The sequence below is a fragment of the Ixodes scapularis genome, unplaced genomic scaffold, assembly GCF_016920785.2.
Source record: "Ixodes scapularis isolate PalLabHiFi unplaced genomic scaffold, ASM1692078v2 PGA_scaffold0__279_contigs__length_252992795, whole genome shotgun sequence".
NCBI classification, from domain to species: domain Eukaryota; kingdom Metazoa; phylum Arthropoda; class Arachnida; order Ixodida; family Ixodidae; genus Ixodes; species Ixodes scapularis.
Genome location: NW_024609835.1, coordinates 44,455,804 through 44,481,984, shown reverse-complemented (window position 1 = coordinate 44,481,984; position 26,181 = coordinate 44,455,804). Strand labels below are relative to the sequence as shown.

The 26,181-nt window shown below is 43.4% G+C and overlaps 1 protein-coding gene across 2 annotated transcripts in view; it reads left to right on the top strand.

Annotated features, from left to right (window-relative positions):
- The first annotated feature begins 2,603 nt into the window (after nt 1-2,603).
- Nucleotides 2,604-26,181, top strand: part of LOC8040008 (centrosomal protein of 152 kDa) — a 48,408-nt gene continuing 24,830 nt past the window's right edge. The window contains exons 1-18 of one of the 2 annotated variants that reach the window (XM_029974475.3): nt 2,604-2,858; nt 5,876-5,985; nt 6,074-6,153; nt 6,832-6,943; nt 7,597-7,858; nt 8,712-8,849; nt 10,319-10,458; nt 10,557-10,757; nt 11,149-11,296; nt 11,781-11,872; nt 14,968-15,044; nt 15,219-15,387; nt 16,047-16,148; nt 16,224-16,354; nt 16,580-16,708; nt 17,856-18,034; nt 19,718-19,875; nt 21,325-21,447. In XM_029974475.3, coding sequence (XP_029830335.2) covers nt 2,858; nt 5,876-5,985; nt 6,074-6,153; nt 6,832-6,943; nt 7,597-7,858; nt 8,712-8,849; nt 10,319-10,458; nt 10,557-10,757; nt 11,149-11,296; nt 11,781-11,872; nt 14,968-15,044; nt 15,219-15,387; nt 16,047-16,148; nt 16,224-16,354; nt 16,580-16,708; nt 17,856-18,034; nt 19,718-19,875; nt 21,325-21,447 — 2,352 coding nt within the window. In that variant the 5' untranslated portion in view covers nt 2,604-2,857. Of the gene's footprint in view, nt 2,859-5,875; nt 5,986-6,073; nt 6,154-6,831; nt 6,947-7,596; nt 7,859-8,711; nt 8,850-10,318; nt 10,459-10,556; nt 10,758-11,148; nt 11,297-11,780; nt 11,873-14,967; nt 15,045-15,218; nt 15,388-16,046; nt 16,149-16,223; nt 16,355-16,579; nt 16,709-17,855; nt 18,035-19,717; nt 19,876-21,324; nt 21,448-26,181 lie in introns of both variants that reach the window. The other variant, XM_042286992.1, reaches the window with a different exon arrangement.

The window sequence follows — 26,181 nt, the reverse complement described above, 5'->3', positions numbered from 1 at the left end:
CTCTCGGGAGAAGATGAAGGCGGGAGCAATAGACCCGGAGGAACGGGCCGAACTCGCCAAACTGGAGAGAAAGGCCTACCTTCGCAGCCAGCTTCCGCCGACAGACAGCAATATACTGGTAGGATACAGTCGGTGGGAAACCGTCAGGATTCGAAGAATAAGAACGAATACTGCACTTACACCATCCAAACTAGTATTTTTTGGACTGAAAGAAGATATGGACCCAACCTGCACGAGCTGCTCGGAAGGAGCCGAGGCAACATTGCAGCATCTGCTCTGGGCCTGTAAGGGCCTCGAGCATCATAGAAATGATGCTCTGGACAAGATCCAGGGCGTAGACAAGCCTACGACGCTCGAGGAGTGGACCAATCCAACGGGCACTCCTCAGCACAGGAAAGCCATCCTCGACTCCTTGATACAGTATATCAGGGAGTCGGGTGTACATAGCCTCATCTAAGACGTCACTACCATCATCATGAAACCTCCCTCACCCCCTCACCCTTCACAACCCTTCCCCTCCCGTCTCAGGAGCACAACTCCATAGCGGGTGAACCCCTCATCAAATAAAAACATGTCTCTCTCTCTCTCTCTCTCTCTCTCTCTCTCTCTCTCTCTAGCTGATATACCGGGTGTTTGGGAGAAAAAGGAATCATGATTTCGGCCCAGTTAAATAAACTACTGATCACAGAAGTCTAAATCTGTACAAATATATATATATATATATATATATATATATATATTTTTTTTTTTGAGTAGGCAAAGTTAAGTAATGAGATTATGTATGTAACACTTATATTAATGAAAAAAAAAAAAAAATTGTCAGCAGTAGTAGTTATCGTCCTTGCTGACAAGCGAGTTTTCAAGGCGAGTTCAGAAATAGCCTTCAATTTTGTAAGTCGCTGGGGAGTCCCACGGGTCCAGGGCGGAAAATTTTTAAGCGTATTCTCCCATTCTTTCTTGTGCACGGGGGGGTTCGTCCATGTCAAATTGCCCTCAGAGAAGGGAGAGGGAGGGAGGGGGGGGGGGGGGGGGGGGCGCCCCGTCGCGCGCCCCCCCCCTCTCCCCTCCCTCTTTGGATCCGCCACTGCCTTTAAAGGAGCTGTGCAACGACATTGGGTAGGAATATTTCTTACTTTACACCAGCTTCTTGGCACTAGTGGGACCCAAGCATGGACCCAAGAATACTCGAACGCAACACCACTGACCAAGAAGCGTCTTCGTCGCGGCGAAATTCAAAGGATGAAAGCGGAGCTTTTCTTTCAGTCTCTCCTTCCAAAGCCGCCTTTTGCTCCTTCACGAAATTTTCTGACGGAGCTGTGGGGACCAGTGGGAACAATGGCAACAGTACGATCCCCGGGAATGCGTCATCGAGCTTTGCGATTCCAGCTGTGACGATATTCAAATGCTGCTCACACAGTGGACGCGAAGGCGGCGTGACTGCGTACGCATTCGATCTGGGCTCGTAACAATCGATGCCTCGACATGCATTCGGATAGTTGCTGCCCGTGTCCAGTCGGTCCAGTGCCCGTGTCCAATCGCTGCCGAGCTGGCCGAGCCTAGAGCACTATATAGCTCCTTCGGAGCAGAGTAGCGCAATCTAGAACGCCGTCTCTCGGCGACTAGCGGCGAACGCCCGGAGGTTCCAACTGCGGTCAGAAATGCATGGAGAACGTGAGAAAATCGTTGTTTCTTCAGTTTTGTGGGGATGTACGGAATGGCAATCAATTTTGACATAATAATGAAACATTTTAGAATAATATGCGATAAGTTTTGTGCCATACAAGGACGTAACTTTTTTTAAAAAATTGCCTGAGCGGCATCATGCAGCAGACGACACGGCGACGTCACACCATTCACGTGACCCGCTCCGGCCAACCCGAAAAGCCCATCTCCGCTGCGAGCAAAAATCGTCTGCTTCAAACGCCATTGCCTTGGAAATCGCGTTCTCAAAATTTGCACACGCATCCGATATTATTAAAACTTTGGTAAAGTGTTTAGCGCTTTACTAACTTCACGACAGGCTAGTTTTGAAAAATGTGAACTCGCCTTTAGTTTTTTAATCAGCCGTGTTATGTCGATCCCCATGTATTCTCCCATAGGGCTGGCCGCCTCCTGGAACCCTGAGTACCACGTGACTTGCGCCGAGCCGCTCTGTCGGCCATGTTGTCGGCAAAACACGGGGTTCAAAGGATTGCGCTACTCTGCTCCGTAGGAGCTATATAGTGCTCTAGCCGAGCCATAACAATGTCTGGAACTCAGCGTTTTTCTTTAATTTTTTTCTGGAGTGAAAAACGAACGCGTGTTTCATAAGGCCATTAATATCAGGGATCCGTTGTGAGCGGTGTTTGCGCGAAGTACAAAAATATTTGCATCGCCCCTTTAATCAACGTTGCCTTTATTCAAAATGGCTTGCCTTTTTTTCTCTTCTCCCTAGCCACTTGTAAGCTTTTACTAAAAAAACAAAAAACATATTTTTCAGTAAATTTTAATAAATAAGCTTTTAAAATAAACGTAATTTACATTTTTACACAATTATTTAAGCATATTGGCTATTTTTGTTGTTTTTTTATTTTCAGTTCAACTTTCGAAACTTGCTCCGTGTGGTAATGACTTGACGGCTTAAACCTCACGTCTGTGCAAGCGGGCGAGCGGCTTGATTCAGATTTTTGTTTACGTTACAATGAACTCGGTCGTACCAGTTGCGCGAAAACATTTTGTGCCCGAAGACAGCCGTATGTCGTATTTAATTTGCGGCGCGTGATCCTGACGAGCGAGGGCTTCAGCTGAATACGGCATCTGGATGTTCACAATTGCTGAACACTTGAATTCCCGCCTTGGCTAAAGGACAGGTACCGCAAGTAAGTCCTTCAACGCGCCCCTTGCTTTGGCAAAAACTGTTCATGTTCTGCTTTATTTATCGCAGTAGCGAATTAAAGAGTGCATTAACTTGCGATGAACGACATTAGCTGCGGTTAAAGTACGTCCCTTGGTGGTTTGATCGAATCTTTACTCTGGGAGAGCACAGCTTGTTGGGCTACTCGTCGGTGTTTTCGCGAAATGTAAACAGTAACAATTCGAGAGAGTCACACGTTTTGTAAAATGAATCGTAACATCGGAGGGAATGAATAAAAACCGGACGTGCGCGATCGCGGACTCTCAGGTTGTGAAAGACGTCGTGCTACGCTGTTACGCGATTGCTATCGCCTCGCACGTTGCTCGGTAAATAAACAAGAGCGGAAGACGAGACTGTTTATTTTGTAGGTCAGTGCGTGTTTTTGCACAGATTCCGCGCGATCGAAGACCTGGTCAGTTTTTCTTATTTTCTCGCGTTCTCTCTGTCACTTGCACTTATTTTGATAGTTTTAGCAGCTCTCAGGGGTATGTCGCGATAACAAAACAACAAAATGAAAAACAGCTGTGATCGCTGGACGGGAGTGAAAAATATGGTAGCCAGGAAGCGTTTTGGCTGCGGCAAAAAAGGTGGTACGTTATCATAATCCCTTAGTATTTAACATGTTACACGCCAGACCACATAATATTTGTTATTGTTTAATAATTTCCTTGGGTTGTGTAACATTGTATTTCGAGTGTCGAACTGTTTTGTCTGTGCCTCAAATTAGCATCCCCCTCCCCTCTCTTTCTTCTATAAACCAGATTTAAAAAAAAAAAAAAAAAATGATAAGAAAGAAGGATTATTATTATTATTATTATTATTATTATTATTATTATTAGCATCATCATTGTGTGAAATATGTCAGACTCATACAATTCATGATGGTAATCAAACATGACACAAACTCGCTGCTGCCCAACTGGCAGAACACTGAACATTCACAAAGCTATTTCGGTGAAACTATTTCTGTGAGGGCATGTCTGTTACACCAGATTTGCGGATTTCTCTTTAGTGCAGTCTTCGTGAGATCATGTTTGTGATCTGCTTCATCATGTCTGTAAACCAACCTCTTTGACACCATGTTTATGGGGTCATATCCACATCATCACGTTTCTGATAGTGGTTGTGGAATTAATTATACCTGTAAAGAGGTCTCAAATCCCAAAACGGAAAGTGTAAAACATGTACTTTTCCATCCGAAAAACGGGAAGTGGGAACGCTTTGTTTCGTTTTTTACTTTGGACATTATTTTGTCAGAACAGGACGGTGATTTCAAGGAGAGAGGGTGCGCATGATGTCGAGTCAGTCGTCAGAAAAATGTCACTCATCACTGACCAATGAGAATGTCTCTCCACCTGCTCCTTAGCATACGTTGCCTCTCTTGGCCTCCTTCTTCCTTGATCCGGTTCGAAGTTCCTGTTTGCTGCTTCGCATCTGCTTTGCCTACATTCCTCCTGCTCCTGCAGTACTCGTTAAGATGGCATCTGCTACGGTTGAGAGGGCAACCAACGATGTCCGAGCATGACTAGCACATCCAAAGCCTTTACCTCCTCTCCACTTCCCTCGTCCCTGTGATTGGTTGAGTCCAGTGGTTTTGTCACGCATGCATTCCAAAGCCCCACCCGGGTGCGCCCCATAAAAAAAACGGGACGAAGCGGAACACGTCGGGAAAACTCTTTGCTAAAAGTGATGCTTTTTGCTTTCCGCTTTTGGTTTGGACATCCCTTAAGACTGTGCTCTTGATATTGTCAACGGAGCCACCATTGTGACATCCATATTTTATGAGACCATATCTGTCTGATCATGTTTATGGGGCCATGCTCACTAGACTGGTCGACTGGTCTCACAGAGGCTGTCATTGGGAAGCCATATTTGTGAAGCTGAAATTGAACCTGCGGGAAATCGTGCCTGTGTGATTGGGTCTTGAGATGGTGTCTTTGTTTTTGGAGTACACCACACCAATGTATAGTGTGCCCACACCAAACATGTCAAATAATATTGATGCGCTACATGCAACCAAAAAGTGGTTATGCACTGAATTAACTCTGACCTGCAAAGCAGTTTTGTGGGCAACAAGTTTGATTCAGACACCACAACCTTAAGATTTACAGTCATCCTTTTTGCCACACAGGTGTTTTTACCTAAATCATAATGCTTAGAACATGTATTCAATTTTTATAGAAGTACAGGATTTCCATTATTTTTTGCATATTTTCTCATGTGTAAACTACGGAACATTCTCGAGCACCATTTGAGCATAAACAAAAATCATATAGATAGGCCAATTAACAGAGTCCAATTAAACTTTTTACAAATATGTCTTTAGGTGTTGCATTTATTGTACCAAAAGTGTGGAAACACAGATTAAAAAAAAAAATAAAAAAAAAACTTTTTTTTTTTTTTTTTTTTTTTTTGCGTGGACAGGATGAAGACAGTAGCAAATAATTTGGTTGATGCTGCTACTTGCATATCATACCACACACACACTCGTATCTGCTAGATCTGCTCTTGGTGTTCATTTCTAAGAAGCTTTCAAGTTTTTGTACTATGTGGCGCCACATGTAGATAGTGACACCAATCCGACATTTTACTTCCGTTTTCCTCCCACGCATAAGAAAATAACAAGTTTTTCTTCTCTTGCATTTTCTCCCAAAAACCTACACTCACGAAATTTGAATCTGATAAATGCACCACCTAAAGACACCCTTGTGAAAAGTTTAATTGCACTCAATTTATTGGCTTTTTTTTATGAATTTTTATTTACGCCCGAACGGCACTCCTAGACAAAAATTCCGATACCTCGGTCAAACACTAGGGTGCATGATATTTTCCATCTTCCATTTTACCTACCTGAGGAGGCTGTTAAGTTAAATAGCTGTATTTTGTTTTTTTTGTTGTTTTATATTCTCGTGACATTTGACTGTTGTATAAGTTGTTACCTTGCTCTTCCACTTCGACGCCTTAATTTTCTTCACGTTGCAGTGGAACCTGGGCTGAGCGTATTGGACGAAGCGAGTGACCTCAACTTTGACATTGCTCGTGGGGATGAAGAAGAAGAAGCTCTTGCAGAAGTGAGAAAAAAGGCGGAAGAAGTAAGCATGTAGGAAGTTGTTGGAGTACTTCCTTGGGATTTCGAAAGAGTCGACACCGGCAGTTCTAAGTCATGTTTTTGTTCTTCAGCTCCAAGAAGCCGTGGAAAATGGTTTCGACGACCTTCTGGGGCTGTCCGATGATGAGGATGAGGACTTGTCCACTGATCAGTTAGTACAGTTGTTGGCAATTAATTAAAATATAAATTTTACAGAAAGCATGGAAAAGTTGCCCCAAACTCTAAGTGACTGCCCTGTGGTGTTGTCAGTAAGTCTCATGGCCAAGGCAGAAAGAGGGCAAAAGCTCCTGGTCATGCTACCTAAAAAGTGGCAGGGATAAGTTTGATATCTAGAGAACTTACACTAATCGCTTGAGTACTTGTTTATAAACAAGTTGAAATGCCACAAAGCAATCTGCACATGCACTGCAGGTTCTGTCATCTTTTCCCAACAACTGATGAATACTCTAGTGCCGCCAGCACCTGCCAATTCCCATCTGAGCCAAATACCCCATATTCCTTACAATAATACGGTCATGGATAAAAGTAATACAAATTGCTGAAAGCTGGTCATCCGTGCCTGTAGGAGCCACCTAGCGAAAGTTACATAAATTAAAAATTGCACTAAAGTGCTTTTTTTATGTTTTTTTTATGGTACAAACTCGCTCTACTAAGCATGCTAGAAAACCCCAAGTTACAAATATGCATTTCTAAGCTATATCTCAAAGTGTCACAATGTTTGGTTGCGTTTTATAGCTGTTGGTACCATTTGATGACAGCTCTTTTGCTCACATTTCTTTAAACTCTCATCATTCTTCTGCAGCAAATGACATGCTTTCTGCTAATGCAGGTATTTCAAGCCTCCACACGTGGGCTATGGCGTCACCACTTCCACACCCAATGTACAGCAAGCACAGATGGGCTATGGCATCACCACTTCAACACCCAACACACAAGCACAGGTAGTTTTACTAAGTACTTTCGTAAAGACCTCGATTGGACTTATGCCATAGTTGACCACCATTTCTTGTTCAGCGCTCTGCCTATGAGCATTTTTGTTATCGAAAAAAGTCTTTTCTTTTTAATCTAAGTGACCTTTCACAGTAATTTTCTTAGTAAAAGAGGTCTTTGCACAACCTTTTACTTCATTTACCTAAAACTTTCTCTAAAAATGACAAACCTAGCAAATCACAATTTCAACTAATCTTTGGCATATGAAATATCACATGATTCCCTCTCACAGCACAGCTAGCATTTTCACATGAGGACATTCTCTCCCATGACACTCACTTTGCCCCTTAACCCGATCGCAGTGAATGGCTATTCGGGTACTCTGCTAGAAAGTTGACATGTGACTGATTATAAACAATACGGTTATTGCTCGAGTAAATAGGGTAATTCCAGCAGCACTTAAGCTTTCAAATTAAAGTCTGTGTTGAGTACCGTAGAGGGAAATGAAAGGAGATACACAAAATAGTTCAGTGCCTTGTCTGCAGAAAGGCATGTTGTCAAGTACAAGTTGCCTTGTGAAAGAAGGACCGCCTCTCAATTTCGTTGCCCGGAGCTTAGTGTGTGTACAAACATGTAGATTATATATACATATATATTTTTACAGAATTACGCTAGGCCTCATTTCACGACTCCCGGCTACATCATGTCGCCTCATGCTCATGGCAACGGAGTTGCACTGCACGAACCCACAGCACGAGATTTTGCCAATGGCATGGGCACCCCGTTCCAAGCCAGTGATGAATACGGCCAAGACGCAGTTGACAGTTACTGCGGTGGCGGTGACGTCGGGAACAAGGCTCCTGCTGTTCCATTCAACTTGCCAGCTGTGCAGCAGCTTCCCCAGGAACCTGCACCCCATCAGTCTGGTATGTTGCACTATTGTGCGACTTCCAAGCCTTACACTTATGCTACTACACTCAACCTTGAGTTTTTGCAGGCTAAAATAAAAAAAAAAAAAAAAAAAAAGCTGTGGGTTAAGTTTGAGCATACTTTGTCATTCATTACTTTTTTTTTATCAAGAAACGGAGGATCGGGTGATTTCACTTTATTTTGGTACTATACCGCATTGAAGTTTATGTGAACCAAGTGTGTCATCATGGAGTCTTTGACACCTGAATGGGCAAACTTGTGTAAACAGATTGAACGAACAAATGGGTGGTGCAGTGTTTGACAGAAATGCTGACTATTCTTATGTAACCTTATTAACCTAGAGCCTGGTTCACACACTTGCCGCTGCTTACGACTGGAGAGGCTTAAAAACTGGTTGTAGTGCTGTCGGTTGTTGTCAAACACAAGTGTGTGAATCATCCTTACACTGCGGATACTAGCAGATGAGTGGAGTGTTACTTTCCAGGTGATACATCAATTATATCTATATTTTAAGAGTAATGGCTTCTAAAATAAAATTATCACCCAAGTTTAGTTTTCTTCTTTTCTTCTTCTATACAGCCGTTATATCTATGTCGGCAAGTAATTTAATGGACTGCTCTGTCCTTTGGTGTTTACATCACTCAATTTTATTTGTTTTTGGACTTTCAATTTCAGATGTGGTGTGAAATCCTAAAACATGTAACAACTTGCTTTTGGCAAGTTATATAGGCATGAGGCATCAGTCTGAGTGTATGCATGCTTCTGTACCATGAGAAACAGTTAAAAAAACTGGTCACCTAATGTGTTCTTACTGTGGTGCTCATCTATATCCATTTTTTTTTTTTTCAGACGACTACATTCAGCTCCAGGTGATGTACAAGGCACGCCTGAGGGAAGTTGAGAAACTTTCATCCGAACTAGAAAGCCTCAAGCAATCTTCAAGGGTCGAGATATCGTCTTTGAATGCGCAGCTGGCCTCCTTACAAGGTATGCATTACTTGTCATGTGGATCTCCATGTTTAGACACATTAATAAGTCTAGTAAACACTTGCCAGTGAATATTTTGTATGGTTCTGGAAAATTATAAGTTTCAGGATTCTGGCTCCAAAAGAACAGCTTCTATTCTTCTGAGAACCTCACTTTCATTTTTTGCTCCTTTTGTTTTTGTCTTATTAGTACTTTATAAATGTGATACTTGTAACAAAAGATGATAGTAGTGTCTCAGCCAGCCAACATTCACATGATGCAAGCAGACTAGTGATATAGTTTGTTATGATGATGAGCAGCGACATCCCAAAACAAATTTTTGGGGTGTAGGGGGGGTTATCTCAAAATATTAACCTTAGATGTCCAGAAAATGGCTTTTCTAGACCCCAGAAGGCACTGTAGACGTTTCCACTGTTTACAGAAATCACAGTCCACATGTGGTAAATCACAGTCCAGCCAGCGCTCGCACGCAATTGCGGTCGGCCAGAAAGCACGCTTGCATAACACACAAACACAGCAATGCATGTGCCCTCATACACTTTTATGGAAAGCTTAAATTGTTAGCTTGCATTACATGGCATGAAACTAAAATATTGCAGCACCATTGACAAATCAATATACTAAATGTGCATATTGTCACGGGTGGTGGCCAATAAACAATAAATAAACAGAAAGAAATATACGTTTAATGTGGCGAACTTGTGCCAAAAAACAAAAGGGTACAAAAGATAATAACGGAGCGTCGCGGGCGTCAAAATCGGCGTAGCAGCAGAGTCGAACGCTGGGCGAAAACTGACTGCAGATCAGCACGCGGAGTCCCTTATGTACGCGCGTTGGGTTCTGGAACAATCGGCCTAGATTGTTCGGCGACTGGAACATTCAGAACTCGATCTGACGAGAATGTTCTCGAACTCACGAGAACGCAATGAAAGAACAAATAAAAGAGCATTCCACTGACTGGAATCGAACCCAGACTTTTTGCACGACAGTCAAGCACGGTAACCACTCGGCCACGCGCGCGGTCGCTCGCTGACGAGCGTGGCAATATTTCCTCTATGCCTTCTTATCTGGGGCAGAGGGTGTTTTTTTTTTTTTTTTCTTTGAAGTAAGTGTATGAGCCCACAAACCTACTAATTCTGAAAAATGTTGTGCTTCAGATGAGTGCGAGCAAAAACTCCAACTTTGTGCAAAAAACAAACAGAAAAAAACACCCTCTGAATTCCCCTGAAATAGACTCCAAAAGGACAGAAACCCATATATAATTTTTTCATACTTGGAAGCCTTATTTCCTGATACCTTATATCTTAGAAAAAGGCTGCTACTTCTTATTGATTTTCAATTTTACACCAATGTTACATTGTCGTGATGACTTTGGGATCTTCGAACTCTTACTACGGGAGGTTCACTTGCATTCATTAGCCAGCAGCTGTGCCTGTATTTGTTCACTTTTTTTCATGATTATCTTGCAGCCCAGGAAAAGCTTCTGGCGGATAACTTCAACCAAGCACGCCAAGCACTTGCAGAAAAAGCCAGTGAAACTACCAGTCTCTCAGTCAAGGTAGTCACTCTTGAGAGCCAGCTCGAAATTGAGACTAAGCTCAATCAGGAGGTTAGTATAGTGCCTCGTTTGTAACTTTCTAGATTTCTTTACACTGGTTGTGGCGGCAAAACATTCTTGCTAATTTTATGCTTTCTCTGTTTGGCAAGAACCTGCAAAAGATCAGGGTGGCAGAGTCGACCATCAGGATGCTCCAGGAGCAGATTTCTGAGCTGAGCAGTTCGGACGGCATTGTGCTTATGAAGCGGGACTACGAGAAACTGCTCCAGACCCTGAAACAGAAGCACCACACAGAACTGTACGACCTAAACCAGCAAATTGCCGAGCTCAATCAGCAGCTGTCTGCGAAGGTAGCCGGAGTTTTGCTTCCAAATTTACTCGAGCTACATGGGTCTTTCAAAGTGCCTCAAGCGGCAAAACTTCTCTCTGGCTACACGATTTAGAGCTTGCGACCCTTTTGCCATAGCGGTAAATCCTGTATTACCATTAATACAGTACAGTATGTTTTGTTGCTCGTAACTTTCACCCGTTTATAAAGACTACTTTTCTACAAAACTTCTGTAGACGTTGGTGCCAAGTTTGTTCAAATGAAATGCTGAAACCGTGCCATAGAAATTGTGAGGGCTATACCCATATCTTTGAAGAAATGCTCTTGGAAAAAGAAGCTGGCTGTAATGGTAGTTGTCTAGCACCGATGCAAGCTGCTATGGTGACAAACCTAATTATTTCTGTTATGTCCAGATGGCAGAGGTGCAAGCCTGCAAGGAGCGTACCAGTGAGCGAGAAAAATGGTTTGAAGCACAGCTCTTAGAGAAGGCAAGCGTCATAAACCAGCTGACAGAGTCTCTCAACAAAAGCCAAAAACAGTGTCAACTGTTCTTGGAAAATGGTGGGTGGTGATGCTCATTAGTTATTAGTATTCACAAATAGGCAAGAGAGAGAGACCTTGCAAAGCAGAAGTGGTTCAATGTTAATTATGGTGCAGTGTTTCAAACAGCTGCCCTTCTTTTGGACAATGAGAAACCAAAGAGTTTTGTTGTCTCGAAAAATAATATCTACTAGAACTCCCATATCTACTTCAGATCCCTGTTCCACTCTGCATAATCTATTTCCCAGTTTTTTTTTTGTTTTTTTTTCTGTTTTGTTGTATTGCAAGCTGGTAGTGGCATTAGCGCTTTCTTGACAGTGACCTAAACCCTCTTTCGTTCATGGTTACAAGTTTTATGCCGCCTACGAAGTTGTACCAATAAACACTCTCCTAGATGCTCAATTTAGACGGACACCTTGCTGTAGTATCTGTGTAAGCTGCTCCTTTGCTACTCGAATACTTGCTTTTGAAGAAAAGTTGAAAGGTGGAGTTTAATCTTTCACAGGTGCACCCAAGGACACTGACCACCTGCTAAGCCAGTTCCGAGTGCTGCAGCAAGAAAGGATGATAGAGTGCCAAAAATTCACACTACTTGAGGTTGGTGTTCTGGCGTCCTACATTGAGGGCCATTATAACATCATGTTTGCGCATCATGTTCAAAAAGGGTGTATAATAGCTCTTATCTCTGGCGAGCTTCGTCTGGCTAGAGTCCGCCATACCAAAACTTGATGGAAAAATGCGTCGATAGCTGTGCGCCCGTGGAGACAGCAGAGTGTGGCATGCCTTTTCTACAACCTTGTGACCCTTAGGTAATGCTTCTGTCATTGGCTCGTGATGACTCGCTATCCTCTACGGAGGTTGATGTTGCTTCTGACTTCCGTCGCCGCCTTCGCATCTAGTTTTAGTATTTCATTTCCTTGTGGTTTGAATTTATAAGTGAATAGCATGGAGGTAGAATTCAGTTGTCTAAATTATGACAACAGCTATACTATAATATTTTGACAGCAGGCAACACATCTTCAATAGGAATGTGTCTGGTGAGCTAGTGGGCTTTAGGTAGTTCATTTGCTTATTATCATTTTACACCGGTAACCTGACATTAGTCATGGTCGAAAACATATACTGAAGGAATCGTTTATTTATTTCAAGTGTCCTTTTTTAAAATTGACTTACAGTTGTTAGTGAAACACACTGTGTATAGAAACTAATTTTTGTTACCCACAGAAGTAGTGCTCTTTGCAAAAAGATTTATATTACTTTAAATGATGACACAGTACTAACAGATTATGGATCAACTCATTATGTTTCCTATTTACACACCTATAGTTTATTTTCACAAACATATTCCCACCAACAATTTAGGCAAACTTTATGAAACAAAATCATAAGGAATAGCACTTGTTTAGAGAGCTGTTTGATAGCCCAATGTGGTAATACGCTGCATCACAACAGCGTATAGAATGAAAGCTCACCCTGTAGTCTGATGTCCTAAGTCCATTTTTCATTTATGCGAGTATTGTAGTGGCATGTGCTCATGTAATCACTACTGCCTGATGCACACTAAAGACTTGCCTTTTCATAGCAGTCACATAAGATGCCATTTCTAGGCTGTAGAAGCAACTGTATAACGAATTTTACTTTCTTGTAGATTTCCATAATGTTTACAAGCCTAAGGCACGAGTATAGACAGTGGACATGAACACAGCCAATTTTTAAAATGACGGGGCTTCTGCCTATGTTTTGTGGCCACGCTTTCGCCGCTTATTTCTAAATTGAGGCTTACACAAGTCGTGCGTAATTAGAAAAATCCCACGAGCGTTGCATACTTGCCGACTTCTCCAATCGGTTCTTCCTGTTTTTAACGCAAAATGTGTTATATGGCTGGCACCTAACCATATCCAGTTCGGTGCCAGCAACAGAAGTCGGCAGGCCGACTGCCAGCCGAACGCTGATGCAGTGCGCTTGTCTCCTCACTGGTTGGACACCAGTGCCAGCCGAACCTCTCCCTCGAGTGCCTTCGTGTTGCTCTTGGCAGGGGTAAAGCATCACGTGTTCAGACATACAGTGCTGCTCTGCTCCGTCAAACGAGCTTGCTGCTGGCTTCCACAGAGAAAGAGCGCAAGAAAGAGAGACAGAAAAGTAAAGAAGCAGACTCCCTTTTCGCAGTAGGTCGAGGTAGCTCCGAGTGTTTGGTTCTCTTTTGCTGCGAGCTGGTGCCAAGGTTCTGCTCGACGCAGCCGCGTTCCAATTGTTTTGTTTTCCGCACGCTCCATCTACTGTGTCTCATGCTCCAACAGGCCCCGAGAAAGTCGCATTTATACCGCAACTGCGGACGACAGCGTCCCTAAGTAAAACGTCCACGAGGCGCTCGCATGCTTACTTTGCATCACACAAAGCTGCTTTGTGCCATCCAGTCTCCACATGTGTACACAATTTGTCCACTAATACATCACATTCTGCGTTACCACTTCCTTTGCCACGCTAGTACGGCAAAGGGGAAATTTTTCAACACAGAATATGTTTTACACGGCGTTTTCTATGAAGAAATTGTCACGAACGAGCCTCTTGAAATGAGCGACACGCTAGGAGTGTTACAGTCATTAAAACTATATATAAAGTTCATAAAGTTCGAGCTCCCAACAGGGCTTGAACCTGGGTTGGTGCGGTGGCAGTCAATGCTATTGGGAGTTTGCGATGCCTATAGGGGGCGCAGCACTCCGCCTTGGCAGTTGGTTGGCAGCGCCACCGGTGGCAGCGTTCACGTTACGCCACATAGTGAAGCGCTGCCCTCTCTGTCCCATTCTGATGCGCTCGCAGCGTCTTTGCCGCATTTGCGCCTTTTCGCAGCCATGTTTCTCAACCTAATTCCGGAGTAAAGATTTGGCACCTTGACATTCTAAACCTATACCCCCGTCCAGGATTGCCCTGCTCGTGTTTTACGCGATTCGATTCGCAGGAATTGCTTGGAGCTTGCGTTCGATCATGTGTTCCGCAGTTACGAGCGGCAACGCCATCAATGTACTGCCCTGGTTTTCGTTTATCTGCACTGGAGGACACCCCTACGAAATGTTTGCGTGTTCGACGGTCTGGAAAATACTATGGGACAACATTTGCCAGTGCCAGTAATTGTCAAAATCTGCATGACGAGTGCTTTCCGTCCCTCTTATTATCGGATTTCTCTTCACTCGCCAGCGGATCGAGTAGATGTGCTGGGATCGAGATGATTGCTGTGCTTTTCGCTGTCGCATGAAGGGGATCCATTGACGAAAATAGTCTCTGGAAAAGGGGAACATTCTTGTCCAGCTCGCACCTTTGCTTTATCATCACGAGAGGATCTGTGTTCTCAATTTCTGGGGCTTGAGTAAAAAAAAAGAAGTTAGCGCCGACTGTGCCCCCCAACGTTTTGTATGGTGCTGTGCTCGGGTAAGCCGACATTAATTATAAACTAAGGTTGACTGCTATGGTAGATGTCTATGCCAGTCCGGCCGTGGATTATGCAGAATGCTTTGTCCAAGAGCCACACTGTGGCGCTACTGTCTTTTTGCATGCTCCCAATAACCCTAGAGCTACTGGGTCTATGTTTCTATTTTAAAGATGAAAAAACCTAACACTAACGACACATGGAGGACGCGTTCTGTGCTCTCTGGACTTTGCCAGCTTGATCTAGCCTGCATAATTTTTTTTCTTCTCAGAGGGAACTTGACTGCCTATTCAAAGTTCTGCTGCCAAAAACCACTTGGTCTGCATACAACTCGGAGTTTCCAAAAAGGTGATCCTACAGCTCATTTTTGCTCCAGAACTCACCTATAGTGAAACTGCATGCAAGTGTTACCGTGACACGCATTTCCTTCCGTGTTGAATATGTCTTAGGAGATTGGCAAAATGTACAATCTTCGGTAGACAGCTCTTGAAGCATTGCAAAAATTTGTGCATGTCTTCACAGCAATGGCGACTTGGCACAAGAAGATGATCACGGGAACGTCGCTGCAAAAATCAAATCATGCTGCCAAGAAGTCAGCCGCCTTAGGTTGGAAGTGAACAGGGCACAAGAAGCACTTTCTGCTGCGCATCAAGAGCTCGATACGCTTCGGAGGAAATCGCAAATGTCCGAGGTTGGTAGCTAACCTTCCTTTAGTGAAGGGCATTTGGTGCATGATTTTCTTCTGCAGAACCTCCTTAGCGATACAGTTACATGCAGCATGTTTGGCTGTGTCATCATGCAACTCCCATTAGTTGGAAATAAGTATACTATCAATGTCTCTGTCAAATGTTACTTTTACTTTTATTGAAAATATGCATCCATCTTCGACCCTCAAAGCCGCAGCCTTAATTTTTGTTCTACAAACATCCCGAGATCAGTACCATATTTTCCGGAATATAGTCTGCAAACTATACATGTCTAAAAGTTGGAAGTTTTATGCAGTGCAGACGATACAAGGATTTGTTTCTTGTAGATTGTTCAGTACCAGGAGATGCAGAGGATTTGATGAATGACAGAATTAGTGATGGTTTATGTATGATGCAAGCTTTCTTGTGAGCTAGGCATTTGTCAAGGTGTACTGTGTATGAGACTTTTCTATGTGCGGTCTACGCACCAGGTGTGAACTATCCGCCGGGTGCAAACTATCCAAGGAAAAGCTTTTTTTTTTCCACCCGATATTTACTCCTGCAGGCTGTCCACCGAAGGCAGACTGTAGTCCATAAAATACTGTATGTGTGCTGTACAATGACCACTATGACTTAGACCGTGTCCCACGCTTTGTTCGCAAAGAATGAGGTGGCCCTGCTCCAAGACAAGCTGCAGGTCCGGGACGGCTCGGAGACAGAGTCCCAGTTCCAGGAGCTGAGAGACGAACTCCAGAGACAAGTCCGGGTAATTTTCCCGTCGGGTGCTCCCTCCGCTTGTCGAAATTGTATGGAAACTAACTGCAAGGTGGTTTGTTTACAGCTCCTTGAAGAGAAACTGCTTCGCACTGAAACCGCCTACCAGGAAATAAAGCAGCGGGAAAGGATCCTAACGCTCGAAAAGGACGCGATACTAAAGTCTTGCGGGGAAGAAAAAATGCAAGCTGTCGAAGTGTATGTATTAGTTACCCATGCAGTGCCCTGACTTCATGGCTGTGTTGAGTATCGAGTGTGTTTCTACTTAGTGGCATTTGTTTTCCTTAGTTATTGTATGAGTACTTCATTTTATGCCAGTCCTACTGTAGTAGTGAATATATTTGAACTTTTAAATTAATTTTAGTGCTATGTCTCAATGGTAAGCAGTTTGTATTGATCTTACACTTGCCTGTTTCCACTCAGGTGTAAGAACTCTATTCTCGAGATGCACCATGGTGCGATGAGAAGGCTTAGGGAAGAGCTGCTCTCACTGTCCGAGCAAGAAAAGGCTCAAGTCAAGAGAGACTGTGAAATGAAGATTCAGGATCTCAGGTATGCTCTATTTAAGATATCAGCCTCATATAAGTATCGCTTATCATATATCCAATGTGGTTCGACATTTGCATAAAAAATGGGACCTAGTTCTGATCAAACTATGCAGAGAGCCAGTCATTTCAATTGGTGAAAGGGCCCAGCAAAAGCGAAACAAGGTTAAATTTGGCACTAAAAATGTGGTCTGTATTTGGATACGAAGCATAACATTTCCTTTAACATCTCCTAAACTTTATGGCATCATACTTTGGTAGTCCAAACGTTTTATTGCAATAGACCCTTTGCAAAAATCCCAAAAGCCTGTGCGCGCCATGCAACGAATAATGGGAGTCCTCGGTACGCCCCTCCCATCGTCTTTTTTCCCGCTACCATGTAACATACGCGAGCAGGCGCAGGTTATCAACACAACAATGTTTGAGCAGCCGAGTCGGTCGAACGACAAGCGCACGGAAATGGGGAAGAGGGTGTCGCATTGGCTATCTTGCGAGGCTGCCCCTTTCTCATTCCTCTCCTCTGCATAGACGCTTTGTTGAACCTAGTTGAACCCTGCCACGGTTGCGTGCAAAATAAGTGGATTCGGTGACACTGGAAGATGTGAAGGTAATTGTTACGGCGAATAATGTATTAAAATAAGTGAATAGCTGCACCTGTCGCAATGCTTTTACGCTGCCACAGATACAGTACACCGCCAATGGTAAATGGGCAGGATGGCGGACGGCTGCAACAGCTGATGGCGGCAGCAGCCGTGACTCATGCGGTCGGGGAGGCACAATGAGAAAGCACGTGATCTGTACCGGGGTTCCCGAAATCCCTTGCCATCGTGGTGCTGTACATTTTGCAACAGGCCTATTGGCATTTGCTAAGCTTCTTTCATGGATCGCTGTGATTGGCTCTCTACATGTTTCGTGGGAAGGAGCAGACCAGTTTTTGTAGGCAGGTTGGCCTAAATTCCCGTGATCGTGGCAATTGTAATACATAAAGTTCGCTGAAATGTAAATTTTATATATGCGGAGAACATACTAGCCGTGTATTTTAATGTTACTATAAAAGCTGAGATGCCGGTGCGAGTTCTCTTCTTGAGGACACGTCTCATTAGGCTGTCTGCAGTGCCCCAAAATGGGTCTTGATTGTATCGTCTCCTCTTCAGCACGAGTTACAGTACCCTGCAGCAAACCATCAACGACATCAAAGAACTGTATGTGCGGTCTTGTGAAGAGAAGAGGACGCTCGAGGCCAGGATCACGGAACTCCTGTCTGAACGGGAGACCTTGGCGAGGGAAACCGAGGAGAGGCTACAAGCCGAGTTTAAAGAAGTACTTCGGAAAGGTCTGGTTGTTCTCCGTGGTAACATTCACGAGTTGCACACGCAATGTGTCGGTTCAAGTAGCAGCAGTGAAGAAGTGAGCTAAAGTTGTCATCGCATGAGCCATGTTTCAATATTCCGATTGTCGCCCCATTTGGTTGAAGCTAGCGATACCGCGGCAAGACAAAAACCTGAAAAAGAAAATCGGGGGAACTCCCAGAATGTTGCTTTTAACCATGTGTTTTTTTGGGGAGTGCTTTTTAGGAGAAAGCGTTTTCGTTGACACTTGCAGAAAAGAATTTCCTTGTCAACAAACAATGATGTCTCATGTGAATGGACGTGGGTGTATACTTTGTTCACCCCTAAACTGACAGTATGGTAAAAGCTACATTCTCGTTGGACCAGCTATACGTCCAGCTTTCTCCGCAGGTTCGCACTCCCACCCATCAGGATTAAGCTTCTGCTCAGCGGGGTCGGGTGATCAATGGGAGGCGGTTGGTCGGTCTGGAGAGCGTGTAGCTCCCACTGCGCTGTCAGCTTGGGGGATGAATGGATTATAGAAAAGTAATATTTCTCAGAGGTGTAGGAAAAGTAGAACTGCAAGGTTAGAAATTTTCTGACACTGAACTTAATATTAAGGGTGAAATGGTTAATGAAGAACCGGTGGTTTGTGCAGAGGTCTGTTACACCGCATACTAGTCCTGTGCTATAGACTGATAATAGTCAAAGCTAATCACCCTAATGACATCATCAGAGGAAACGCCACTATTTGCACCACTGTTTTCTGCATTTCGTTTTTACAAGAACTTTGCCTCTTTTTTTTTACCCACGACATAATTGTTGCACCTCCAAAAAATAGCTTCAGTTTTGCTGAAAAAGGGGGCGGGTTAATTACGTGGGTAAGTAAGTAAGTAAGTAAGCCTCGGCGAGTCGATTTTGTATAGTAATAATAACGAGTGTAAGGCTATGCATATAAAAGAATGCCATTGTTAAGCGGGGACACTACCCAGAAAAGTCAACTTTTGTGCCGCTTGCTTGATTTCAATCAAATTTGCAGTGGAAGTTTATATGAGTGGCAAGACCATCCCTGCCAAATTTCATTGTCCGATGTCGATTCTAAAACTTGTTACAAATGTTACAATATGAAGGTCAATGTGTTCATTCTGAAATAAAATAAAAATTCGTGATTTTTATGTGTAATGCAGTCATAGGAATACCCATAGCACATACCTAGCTAGTTATTTTGCTATATTGCATTGTTTTGCATAAGTATAACTCCATACGAAGATTAAAATTTTTTTTCATGTCTGTCCTTTCTTACAAATATAGTTCTTTTAGCATTAAACAATGTTAAAGAAGAAAAACTAACCAGCCAGGCATGTTCCTCACAAAATTCTACCCCTGAAAACCACCTAAGAATAATTCTCTATTGTGTAATAGATAGCGAATTTGATGCTGAAAAGTGGAATGGAGAAAAATGCATTCAAAGTGCTCCAACCCCTACCTTTTTTTTAGCATCGATGGACCAAAAATAATTTATAAAACATGCAGTGTAAACTAATGAAACTTTCAGGGAATATCTCTAGATGTTGGTGAATGTAAATATGGCATTTTTTTTAAATCAACTTCTTTTTGCAGAAATTGTTTTTTCTGGGTAATGTCCCCCTTAAGTGGGAGTGTGTATTGAAGGATGATTCTCGTTGCAGTGCATCGCAGGTGGGAGGACGAGATGATGAAGCAGTTCCAGGAACAGTTCCAGCAAGAGATGACAGCGGTGAAGGACGAGTATGATGCAGAGAAACAACGCGAAGTGGCCGACAAAGAAAAGGACCTCAGGAAGGAGTTCCAGCAGGAGATTGTCAAGGTAATGCAGGAAACTAGACCACTTATACAGCAGCATTGTCAGGTCTTCTCTTTGTGTCTGTCTGGTGTTTTTTTTTTTAAGAGTTATACCGCCGCTTAAAGATTTTTACAACAGCTTGCTTGTCCATGTCTTTGACACTTCTAAACTCTAATGCATGTGATCATGCCCTGTCAGAAAAAGAAATTTACATGTGAGCCTATACAGTGCTCATTTTGAGGCAGTTTGAAAGACAGCTAGTAGTAAATCCTTGGCGACCCTGTGATGGTTTGGTGAAATAGCCTGTGAAATTGGTCTATCGCTAGACTAGATGAGGTTGCCAAGACCCTAACCGGGCACCTGTGGCAAGGTTAGGGGGTTACCTGAGACTGCTTTCACCTTGGTTCATCCAAAAGAACAAGAGTCAAATGCCATTACTAGGAGGAAGGCACAGCTTTCAGTTGCAGCAAAGCTGTTAACTGGGCTAGGTGGTTCATAGGGTAGCTTGAATTTGGAGATGCATAAAATGTTGAATTCGCTCTCTCATGCCTGTTTCTTGGTGCATATGAATAATTTTTGAAACCAACACCTACTTTCGCACGCTGAAGTCACAGGGAATATTTTTCTGAAAGGTGACAGGGCTTATATAATTTTTGAATAGGTATGGCCCCCTTTCTTGCCTCAAATTGTACAGATACATAACCCTTTCAAACACTGCTAACCAGTTATTAAAAAAAAAAAAAATTTTTTACAAATTTTGGTTGCCAGACATAGAGTAGAGAATTTCACTAAAATGATTAAAATGACTCAATATTGCCGCGCGTGCAGCTGGCCAAGTAGGCAGCGCACGCGTGGTCTAACGGTTATCGCGCTTGCTTTCCACGCTGAAAGCCAGGGTTCTATTTCTGGCCGCGGAGGCACACTTTTGTTGACTCTGTAAAGTAATGTTCTGGTAAATTCGAGAACCATGTTGCTTGTTCGAGGTCAGAATGTTCTACACGCCGAACCTTCTACGCCGATTATTCCAGAAGCCCACACGTGTACATAAGGGGCTCCGCGTGGCAATCTGCTTTCAGTTTTCGCCCCAGCGTTCGACTCTGCTGCTACGCCGACTTCGACGCCCGCGACGCTCTGTTATTATCTTTTGTACCCTTTTATTTTTGGCACAAGTTTGCCACATTAAACGTTTATTTCTTCCTGTTTATTTATTGTTTTTTTGGTCACCACCCGTGACAATATACAATATATTCCCCAAATGTTCACATTTGTGAACATAGTGTTTGAAAGGTTTAATAGTAGCTGTTATTACAAACAATAAGAACAAAACTGCTTTATAACATGTCTGATATGGAGATCTCAAGTGGGGCTAGGAATATTTTAAATTGAACAAAGGGATAACATCCCATTCAGTCGTGAGTGGTGATCAGTGTATGCAATGCCACACTGAGTGTCTTTTCATTTCGATCTTTCCAGGCCATTCAGCAAGAACGGGACAAATTAAATGCAGAGCACGCTTCCTTGCTGAAGAGGCTTCAAGAGAACATGATGGCCAGCAACAAAGAAAACGAAAAACACAGCTTACATCATCTAAGACAGGTAGAGTGACAAAGCCTCGAAATTTACTTCAAGCTTTTTCTGTAGTCTGTCGCTTAGACAGTAGTGGTTTTGACGTGATGCACTGTTACACCATGCATTCAGAAGGTATAACAGGTTTCCTTATCAGTGATAAGCACAAAAAAACAAATCTAATTACCTGGTTGCGTTGTCTTTGAGGTTGATAAAGTTTGTCCAGCGGCGTAGCCAGGAATTTTTACAGCGAAGCTGTATACCTCTACAAGCCAAGGAAATTTTCGTGCTGTTGGCATTGTAAGCAAAAACGTCCTGGCAAACAATTGAAGGCAAAACGGCATATCTCCTTTGAAATCAGGCATACAGCATACAGCTCAGTATCCGTTTCAATAAAGAAAACCACAAAACAAGCATCAAAACCACATGATGGATGATAAGGCACGTGTGAACAATAGGAACACCCTCCCACGTGTTCCGGTAAAGATTAGGTTTGCAGCTGCTTCGAAAAGGGTTGATGTCATTCGAAGCCCTCGTGTGAAGTGCAAATCGTGTAATGGATGATAATCGCCCTTGCGAACAATGCGAAGCATGTTCCTTCTCCCCGCGTGTGTTTTCGTGTCGGTGTTCTCACGGAAGAAAATACTTCAGAAGATTGAAGCGAAAAGTACAGACACCATGCATACAATATAGAGCACAACATTCGTTTCAATAAAGAATAAGCAGAAAACGAGCATCCTAACCATATAATGAATGATAAGGAGCTCCTGAAAACAATGCGAAGCTCGTAGCGCTCACCACATATGTTCCCGGTGAAGATTACTGTTGCCCAAGCCGCCGCGGCGACGGCAGCTTGCGACGTGGGGAGTGAAGTCACTAGCCTTTCATATATAAAAGAACCCGCCTATACCCCGTTTCACCTTACGTCCGGACACAGTAGATGCTACAAGCTATCTTAGCCAGTCCCGTTCTGTGGACATGGCCTGTGATACGCTTTCCGCGCGTCGCTGTGCCCCCTCTCTAAGGTCACGTGACACTCACACGGCCTCCGATTGGCTCCGATGGCCGCTGCACTTAAACGTAAGATGAAACGGAGTATAGCAACTGATTTCATTGTTGCTGCGGCACCGCGATGAATAGGCCACGCATAGTTAGGACTGCCGAGGAGCAGCGTGAATACTAGGAGTCGCAAAGGGAAAAGAAACGGCAATACGACCAGTGGCGGCGTGCTGCGACCAGTGGCGGCATTTCGTATAGTGCAGTAGGCAATCGTTGCAGGTGATACCACAGCTTCGCTGACTAACCACCTTCACAGCGTGGACTGGAGCCCCAAACTTTTTTAGGGGGGGGGGGGGGGGGGAGTCTAAGGTGGCTGGGATGTCCATGACTTGGGGATGTGGAGAGGGGGAAGGGGGGGTCAAAGTGCATCTGTATATTATTGGGTCTGCTGGATTTCGGAGAAAAGAAAAGCCCCCAACCCTCCGGGCTATGCCCCTGGGTTCGTTATATGACTGATACAGCTATTAAAAGTGATAGACACGTTTCCCGAATCTAAAACGCGTAGTTCAACATCGAAACCTTATGCCGGTTCACACTTTGCAATTTGGGCGAAACCAGCTGAACATACAATTACAACCATTCATACAATCAATGGTTGTAATTGTATGTTCAGCTGGTTTGGCCCAATTTATGAACCACCAACTAGCTCAACTTTTCCTTGCCAGTTCACACATTTTTGTCGGCTGCATCCACGGCAACTAAAACTATGGTGACAACGAAAACCATGGCTCATGATTGCTTTTTGAAGAGCTACTTTTTGTGACATTGTGTACTGCTAAGTCTTGTCCCAGTGACTTTGTGATTGCTGTCATATCGTTTACCCTGAATGGAACCAATGCAACTGTTTGAACCAGGCATTAGGTTCGGTAGCTTTTTATGCTTCCAAAGCTTTAACAAAAGTTGGAAAAATGGAGATGCCAGACCAGATAAACTTATGTTGTATTGTAGGGGAAATAATTATGCTATGGCTTAAAGGGACACTGACACCCCCCAAAAAATTTTTTTTATTTTTTGCCAGGCGCTTCATTATGGTCTCGGAGGACTACCGAATTAATATTTTGCAACAGAGTAGCATATTTCTTTAATAAAGCCAAAAGACGCAACTGCTCGAAACTGAAACCCGACGGAGGTCGGAGAAGTGGAGAGAAGAGAGTGACTGGCGGAAGTCACGTGGCTACACCCGACCGTGCGGTTTTTTTTTTGTTTTTTTTTTCTCCTCTCCGGTAGCAGACGACACGACATGCGGCGTGCAATGCGGCGTGCGGGAACTGCTTGCCGAGCGATTCTTTTGCAGTTATGTTTGTTCCGCTCGTTGTTCTGTACTCCAAGATGAGTTGTTTTGTACATTGAGGAGTTCGAGATGAGTAGTGAGTGCCCGTGGTGAATTTCCATGATCGGCTCCGAAAAGAATACACCCAAGATGTTGCGTGAAGAGCTGGCTCACATGTTTTGCATCCGAAAAAAAGTGGCATTGTGCGACAGAGTTTCCGAAAGATCAACGGGATCGGGACCAATGGCTGGCTGCAATTCCTGTAGAACATTTACGGGCACCTCGGAAAGCGGACGCTACCTGATTTATATGCTCCTTGCATTTTGTGGAAAGTGATTACATTGAGTTCGCAGGTGTCAAAACGGAAATCCCATACCGTTTAATTCAGCGAAGTATCGTCCACAATATCTGTTTGTTATTTTTTTGTTCGTTTCTTCAGTGATGATTGTAAAAAAAAGAAAAAGATATGTAAACATCGAAAAATGATTGGAAAAAAAAAAAAAAAATTCACGGGGGATTGAACTCGGTCCACCGCGTGTGAAGCGGACGTCTTTCCCACTGAGCTACTGGGGCATCTGGTTTCTGGTGGATCTCTTTCCTTAGTAATAATTCCGCCGGTAAACTGTAAATTGGAAAGTTTGCTGTCGATTTTTCTCTAGCAAAAGCACTCTTGGGTCGAAGTCGGGAAGCACCACGCTTTGGGGACATCCGCATCTAGTAAAGAAATCGTACGCGTGCATATTCAACTCGAAGTAGACACGTCGTGCTTGACGTTTGCGCGAGCGCTGTCTTCAGCCACGAGAAGGGAGCGACGGCTCGGCGACGTCTTCGTGCAAATCGGCTTGGTGGCCGGGCGTGTCGTACGGGGTGAATACCAATACTTTTGATCAGTCCCAAATTTCTCTTTTAACGGTAGACAGGATTCGCCGGTACCGCGAACGACAGTTCTGAAATAGAGGTCCCACGCCCGTCGTCCGCTGCCATCGCCGTCCCCGCGAGTCCCACGATACGCAAAATGACGAACGCACAGAATGCTTCCGGTTGTCTGTGGAACTTTTTTTTTCAATCAACGTAATTACAGCCTTTTAGAAGCCACAAAAAATGGGTTTCATATTTTTTTCTATTTTTAATATTGAGTGTGTGCCTTCAGTGACCCACGACTTTGATTAAATTTGGTGGTCGCATCGATACCTTAGAAAACGGCCCGTGACCGCGAAAAAGAGAGTGAGCGAGACTCGAGCCGGCCAATTCTTGATCGGCGGTTTTCGGGCGGAAAGAAACCGAATTTCGAGGCGCAAATTCTGTTCTGGGTAGTTGAGCTCTCATATGTCACGTACAACTAAAAACCTCGGCGAGCATAAATACCCTGTCAGTGTCCCTTTAATTGTCATATATAAAATCAGTTTCATATACTGTAAAACCCTTAATGTCCGCGAGCCCTCAATTTTCGCGAATTTCACGAATTGAAGAATTCGCGAAATTTAAGGGCGCGCGAAAATTTCGGTTCTTAAGATTTTCAATGCAGGCGTCTGGAATTCGCGAAATTTAGTGTTCGCGATTATGTCATCTGTGACCGATTCGCGAAAAATAGGGGCCGCGAAAATAAAGGGTTTTACGTATCTATGTGTGTATAAAAAATATAAGGGCCAAAATAATTGTAAAATTGTGTTCTCTTCAGGTACACAACACACCTTTTAGTATGGTGTGTACCGCACAGTACATTATCTGGCTGTAGAGCTTCATCAATGGCTTTGATGCCAGTGCAGCGCTATAACACTTTGTCAGATGAATTTTGTTCATTACTAATTCCTAAAATGGTGCACAAAGCTTTTAAGAACATTTAGCAGTTAACCGATCCAGCCATTTTATGTTGGGGCTTCAGCAACTGTCACTTGGATAAACCACTAGGTTTAAGTTTGATGCCTCCCAGCCTTTTCACTAAGGTTAAGAAAGTTCTTGCCCCCCCCCCTCCTACTTGAAGGTTGCAGCATCAATAACAAACACTTAAGTAAATTGAACCATAATATTTTCTTCCAAAATAAACTGTCCTCGGTTTGCACTCAACATTGAGAAATCTCTGAGAAAATGCTTACAGTAAAAAAATAAACCACAGATTGTGTATTTAGAAGTTCCCAACTTTGGTTCGTTTTCAGCATCAGAACTGACTTTAAGTGGGATAGAATCTCTTTCCCGCGGTTTCACATAACTTTAGTATTTTCATACCAAGGAAACGCCTTTATAAGTAGGGTTCTGCCTTTTTTTATTTCTTTTTTCTTATTCTTCAAGTGTTTTTCAACTTATACTTTTATTACCGTATTTGGCACATTTCAGTGTTTATATTTTGTTGAGGAAACGATTTGCCAATGTTTTGACCTCCGTGGAAAACAGTTTGATGATGTGCATATATAAGAAGATTTGGATATACCTGACAAAAT